The sequence below is a fragment of the Rousettus aegyptiacus genome, unplaced genomic scaffold (assembly GCF_014176215.1).
Source record: "Rousettus aegyptiacus isolate mRouAeg1 unplaced genomic scaffold, mRouAeg1.p scaffold_m13_p_1, whole genome shotgun sequence".
NCBI lineage: Eukaryota > Metazoa > Chordata > Mammalia > Chiroptera > Pteropodidae > Rousettus > Rousettus aegyptiacus.
Genome location: NW_023416284.1, coordinates 106,666,271 through 106,672,962, shown reverse-complemented (window position 1 = coordinate 106,672,962; position 6,692 = coordinate 106,666,271). Strand labels below are relative to the sequence as shown.

The 6,692-nt window shown below is 39.5% G+C and overlaps 1 protein-coding gene across 8 annotated transcripts in view; it reads left to right on the top strand.

The window, feature by feature from the left end:
* The first annotated feature begins 662 nt into the window (after positions 1-662).
* PKHD1 (PKHD1 ciliary IPT domain containing fibrocystin/polyductin) overlaps positions 663-6,692 on the top strand; it is a 405,020-nt gene continuing 398,990 nt past the window's right edge. For all 8 annotated transcript variants that reach the window (XM_036218764.1, XM_036218741.1, XM_036218730.1 and 5 more), the window contains exons 1-2: positions 663-830; positions 5,878-6,012. In XM_036218764.1, the coding sequence (XP_036074657.1) occupies positions 5,952-6,012 (61 nt within the window). In that variant the 5' untranslated portion in view covers positions 663-830; positions 5,878-5,951. The remainder of the gene's footprint in view (positions 831-5,877; positions 6,013-6,692) is intronic.

Genomic DNA, 6,692 nt, shown 5'->3' with positions numbered 1-6,692 from the left:
GTAATGTAAATTGGAGTGGGTGGTGGAACAGAGTCAGAAAATTCAGTCAAGGACCAAGTAAGAAGGTGGTGTTGACTTGTTAGGCTCATTGGTTCTCAGATTCTTTATCAAGAAAGAGTCAAACTAATACCTGAGGCCCACGGTCTGGGTTCTACTAGAAGGTAATAGGTAGAAGTTAAGGACTTCCTCTTGGCCAATAAAGGCCAGGAGTGAAGGAGGAAAGCAAAACAACAAAGAGGGCTAGGTTTTGGCCCTTTCTTAGATAGACTTTGAACAAGTAACTTTCTCTGCTTCATTAGACTCCCACTCCTATGGTGACAAGGGCAGCCCATAGCAGGGCACTTCTAAGTCATTCCTCTTGATGAAAAGCCAGAGACATTAACTCTGTACTTGTCCTTTTTCCTGGGTCCTGTGTTCAGTCACTGATTTACTGGTAAATTCTTTCAATCATTGAATGCTTGTTTGTCTTACTGTGTGGACTTTTATTTAAAATTCTTGTCTGGGGCACATGCAGTAAGTGGAGAAAAATGTAAGACACTCTTTCTTTGGTCATTAGTAAGAGACCTTGAGGAAAAATCCTAAATAGCTTGTGTTAATCATTAAACTTGCCCTGTGGTCTGCTCTGAACTTTTACTTTGGCACACATTTGGCCAGGACACAAACAAGTTAGGTGAGTTACAGTGCAACATGAGTGGGTTACCTACACGGTTGCTGCAGGCTGGGCTCTAACCACATAACACGGCCATCGTTTCTTAGCGGAGAGGAATGAGATCATTTAGAAAGGAAAGATAATTTCTCCTTTGAGTCACAACGAGAAAGAAACAGAAAAGGTACTGTTTGATCAAAAATGTCTCTGTTTTCTGTTTGGCATTGCATCTCTTGCCAATGTTGTGGCGAACCAAAGGACGTGGGCATATGTTAGTAGTAACCTTGCAGCTCTGTCTCTCAAGGTCCCAAAGGAAGGGAGGCTAAGAGGGGAGAGAGAAAAAGAGAATCAGGAGGAATGAGAGCACAGAGAGACAAGAGGAGAGCAAAGACTTGACCAAATGCACACAGCTCTTCTCTGATTGAAAATTTTCTGGTTAAAAGAATTAGGTAGAGGCTGAGTTTATTGTTAGGAAGAATTCGTGCATTAATTATATTAAGAAAAATTACTTTTATTATTGATTTTATTGCTCTATTCTAGAAGAAAAGATGTAGGTTCTAAATCTAGGCTTTAAGAAAATCAGTATGTGACTATTTACTTCTCTTGTTCTAAGCTTGGGGCTATGCTCTGAAATGAAGTATTAAAATCACGCAGCCAGATTGAATTGAAAACAGCTTCTCCTGAGCTGGGAATTTTCTGTTGGGTGTAACAAGCAAGTTAGATCTAGTGCTTTTGGACTAAGTAGCAAATATTCCTGGGTAACTTTCTCTATGCAGTAGATGTATTTTTGAAAATCGAATGTTTTAAAAATTAATTCCATTCCAAATAGATGTAAATATTTAGGGAATGTTGCAACATAAAGGAACACTTGCCGAATCTACTTCGAAATTTTAGAACTCCTTTGGTAAATGCAAGTCGCCTCTACCCCTACCCCATCTGGGGACTTGAGGGCAGATCGTAGATTATTTGTCTCAGTTTTCCCAGCTCCTAGTGCAGTGCCAGCATATGCCATGCATATAATAAATGTTTGTGGATTTGAATTAAATACAGATGATTTTACATAATATTGTACTGTCTTAATTTGGACATACCTATAAGATATGTTAATTCTAAGGGTTTTTTTTTTTGGAAATATTCTTTTTCTGGACATTTATTATAGCTTTTATATTTTCTAGAATGATATAACTATTTTTGCTAGTTTTGGTGTTTTCTTAAAAAATGTAAGTTAAATGTATCTTTAGAAACTTTTAGAAAATTTTAGTCAGTAGGTTTCAGAGAACTCTATTTATGCCCTCTGACTTGGGGGTGCTAGAAAGCAGCTCAGCAGCCTTTCTGGAGCAAGCATCAGGGTGTTATCTAAGGCATATGGCTTTTCAGCCAGGCCTCCGTGATTCTGCCCATCCCATACGTGTGCACATTATGTCTTTCACATCAGGTGAATCCAGATTATTTAGATATGTATTCACCAACTGGAATTTACTGAGTGTGGTGTGGAACCTTTGCACTAAGAAGTTTCTGGACTTAGAAGACCTCTCTCAGGAATGAACAATCTAGAACAGGCATGCGTGGCACTGTACTATCTGGTCCAGGCTGCACAGGACATGAGCTAGAGGTTCATAGAGGAGAGTGTGATGAGAACTGAAATGCCCAGGTGTTGGGAGAAGTCATAGAGAGGGTGTGGCTTTGGTTGATCGGAGCTGGACCCGGAAATTGGAGGCTTCTCACTCCTCCATTGTTTTTGGAATGTACTGTGGGCAGTTTGGCAGGCCACTGATGCCCAACTAGGGACTGAAAGTCAAGTCTGAAAATTGGAAGAAGAGCTGAGGTTAGAGAAAGACTTGCAGTTGTTCACGGCTCTGCTAGCTTTGGGGCTTGCAGACAAGGTGTGAGAGCAGGATAATAAGTTGGAGACCTTAGTGTGCCATTTCGCAAAGCTAAGAGGACACAAACTGTCTTGAATTAAGGTCTGCGCGCTGTGACAAAGCCTGATTGAGACACTAAGAAGTAGAATCCCTGGAAAACGGAGGAGAACAAAGGAGAAGATGTTGCGAATGACAATGAAATGAACAAAAATGTTCATGCTGTCCAACTTCTAATACAAAGGAAAGCAAAAGCACAGTGACAACAACCCCAGCTAGAGGGACAGCTCTGAATGCAGGAGATGTTCATGAGAGAATATGTGCCCACTGAGTTTATTGATGTAGCTGCCAAATTGTGCTAAAAGGCCAAGGAAAAGTATCCAGATATGGTTAGGGTGGCTATGGGATGGAGGTTGGTGGTGGGGTGTGACATTTTTCTGACCTGGCAGGAGGCAAAAAAAAAAAAAAAAAAAAAAAAGCAACATCGCTACACACTTTGCTGTCTGGCAGCACCTGCGTGGTGCTGGTCAGGAAGAAGGTAGGGTTCAAGGAACTCACTCCCTTATGGAGTGGATCGTTTTAGCGTACAGAGAGGCTTGCCCCAATGAGAGGGATCTCCCTGGGCATGTGGGACCCTGCACATCTATAGAGGAGGTACAACAAATTCTTAGGGAATTAGGAATGAGACAGGCCATCTATGTCTCATTTTTAACGGCCCAGATCAGGCCATATTTACTGCAGGAATGAAAGCCAAGACAGCGCTCAGCACCTGATATGGAGCACTGATATTCATGCTGAGCCCAGTCGTAGGACAAGACATTTATATCACAGGGCAGTCCATTGCTGATCTTGGCGAAACTGACAAATCTTGGGAATGGGCACAGGCTACAAGAAAACCCGAGACAGAGAGGAAACTTGAAAAGACTATCCAAATTGGCTATAAAGACTTCAATAGAAGTAACCCTGAAGCAAATGTGGTTTTACCTCCTTGCTGCCAGGACTCCACCTGAAAAGCTATACCAGCAACCGAATGCTGTGTTGGTTGGCCTGTGGAAAGCCTTAAAACCTGAATAACAGTTCAGACTTGCCACACCTGCCCCTACCATCTCTGATGCTCTGTCTGTTCCAGCAGAGGCCTCAAGGATACAGTCTCATTGGGGTGGATGTCCCCCATGCCCTGGGTATAAGGTGCAATCCAAGACTGCCTCTAGGTGAGGGCCATGAGAAGTGGTTGAAAGTCACATGTTGTGCTCACTCGTCACTGGTCCCCCGGAAATAATTGAAAGGTGACAGCTCTAGTTGATACTAGAGCTAAATGTACTCTAATACATGAGAATCCTTAGAATTATTTTAGCCCCCTCAGCACCATTGATGGTTGCAGAAGACAAATGGTTATGGTCAGAAAGGTCTGCTTGACACTGCAAATAGGGTGTTCTTCCTCCACGAATATGAATTATCTTTTTAATACCAGAGAGCATACAGGGCATTGATATCCTACAAGGTTAAACTTTGCAAGCCTCTATCTGTGAATTCCACCTCCATGTTCAAGTAATCAAACCAAGGCTGAGGGGAAACACTAACTGAGAACCAGTAAGTCTACCACCCCTTGGAGGAATAGTAACTGCCAAACAATATAAATTATTGGCAGGGAGGGACACGAAAAATAAGAAAAATTATCCAAGAACCATGCTGATCGAGTATCGCATCCCTTGCTCATAGTGTTTTCAGAAGCTTGGTATGGCCAGTAAAAAAGCCAGATGGCTCATGGAGGAAAATCATGGGTTACCGAGAATTAAACAAAGGTAGCGCCTTCCATCCATGCAACTATGCCTAGCATTGCCACCATCTTAGATATCTCGGCTGTGATCCTAGGATTGCACCATGCTCTACTGGACTTTGCAAATTTTTTTCCCCCGTATACTCTTGGCTTCTGAGCTACAGGATCCATTTCTCTACCCTAGGAGAAACAACAATGGACATTTCAAGTGCTTCTCCAAGGCTACCTACACATGTCCACAATGTGTCATGGGATGGTAACCTGAGATCTGGCCCTGTTTTCCTTCCCCACATCTATAAAATGGGCCCATTACATTGATGGCGTAATGTTAACAAGTGAAGACTTGCCTTTACTGCAGGGCACTCTGCAAAGAGACAGGATGGACAGTGAACCTACAGAAAATCCAAGGCTTGTGGCACTGCCATCAAGTTCTGGGGAGTTGTTTGATTGGGAAAACAGTTTGGCTGTAGTGCAGTATTCATATTAAAGAGCAATGTGAGGAAAAGTTGGAAAGATAGGGGATCCAGATCGTTGCAAGACTGAAGAGTCAGAGAGAGGACTTTCCATTGGAAATATGGAGACTGTGAAAGGAAAAGTAACATGTGTAGGGTGTCTCCTTTGTGCCAGGCTCTGTGTTAATTTTTTTATTCATATCGCCTCAGTTAATCTTGATGAGAATCCTAAGAAGTATTTTCTATCATCGTTTTACAATGGTGGAAGTTTTGCATTGAATTAAAGCTTTAAGCAGAAGAACAGCACAATGAAGGCAGTGTTTAAGGAAGATAGGTCTGGCAGACTGGGCATTGTGAAATAGGGTAGGGAGACTCTGGGGTTGTAGTGTCCAGTTCGAAGGGTCTAATTTTTTCTTCTTTTGCTTCTTTCCTTCCTTTCTCCTCTGCTGTGAGAATAAGACAATTTTCCCCAAATTCCCATCAGTTTTTTCAATCTATTACCACACTTAACATTTGCTTCATTAAGTTTTTCACTTTTTTGTGTTGATTGGTTCCTGGAGGACTGAGAGTCTTTAAGAAAAAAAGAAAAAAAACCAATTACTCCATTTCCCTCTCTCCATTAACTAGTACTTATTTATTTTATATCTAGATATAGTACATATCTAGAACTTATTTATTTTTCAATTACAGTTGATATTAAAATTTGTTTTATATTAATTTCAGCTGTACAGCATAGTGGTTAGACATATATATATATATAAATTTATGAAGTGATCGCCCCATAAATATAGTACCCACCTGACACCATACATAGTTATTACAATTAGAATTTATTTATTTATTTATTTTAAATTAAGTTTTTGTTCAATACTGTGTTAATGAAAGAGGTTATTATTATTTACCAAGCTTAAACATGCAAAAAATAAATTGGTGGGACAAGGGGAGGAAGTGGAATACTGACGATTTTATATAAGATTCTTAGATTATCCTTTTCTTTAGAGCTGAGGAAGATGGTGGGCCCATTTGAAGACTCTAGAGCCATATTGGTATCAATTCTTTCACTTCCCAAGTTTTAACATGGCAAAGTAATAGTACGTAAGCAAAAAATGTTAGTAATTATTTTATTTTATTTTTTTTATAAAGCACAAAAGCTACACTGCTCCAATAAAAATTGAAAATTCTTTTAATGCTGAGCAATTTTGAGAGGATTGACTTAAATGGACAAGATGATTGTTTGGCTGATCTCTCTGAAAAGTATTGAAATGCTACTCATGGCAGGTGAGTAGGATATGTTTTGAAGGAATTATACATAGAATATAACTCATTACCTTGAGAATTAGTTTATTGATACTTAAAAGATTATTTTGGGGAGCAGTGTTGAAGTATTTGCTTTGGATTTAAATTTTTTCTGCTTAATAATAATTTTTTTCCTGCTTAGTAGTTGAGGTTATATGTTAAATAGTTATAAATATATACTTCAATTTTTAATAACCAGTAGAGGGAGGTTGATTTTATAGTCTAGAGCTTTTAATAGTAACATAATCTTTCTTTTTAATTCTTCGTTTGGGCTATATGATTTAATTCTTTTTAGATTTTATTGCTTTATCATTCTAAAGCGAGTAACCTATCTTAGTGACTAATAAACACACAAATTAAAATCTCCTTTTCTCAAATTATGTCTCTAATTTTTCTTGTGATTTTGGTGATCATCTGTATCTTTTCATTGATTTGTTTTTGGTCTTCATTAGATAGAATTATCTAATATACTTTGGGGTTAAACATGGGCAGTCTGGCCAGGACTACCATGAATGATAGTTTTGATATGGATGATTCCCCGCCATCCTTGGCTCTGCAGTGTACCACCTACCACCTATATAAACTACGTAGAAGCCCTAGGCTAGCCAGTTAGGGTGGCCTGGATTATCCTTTAACTTTTCTGACAGAAATTGAAAAATGTT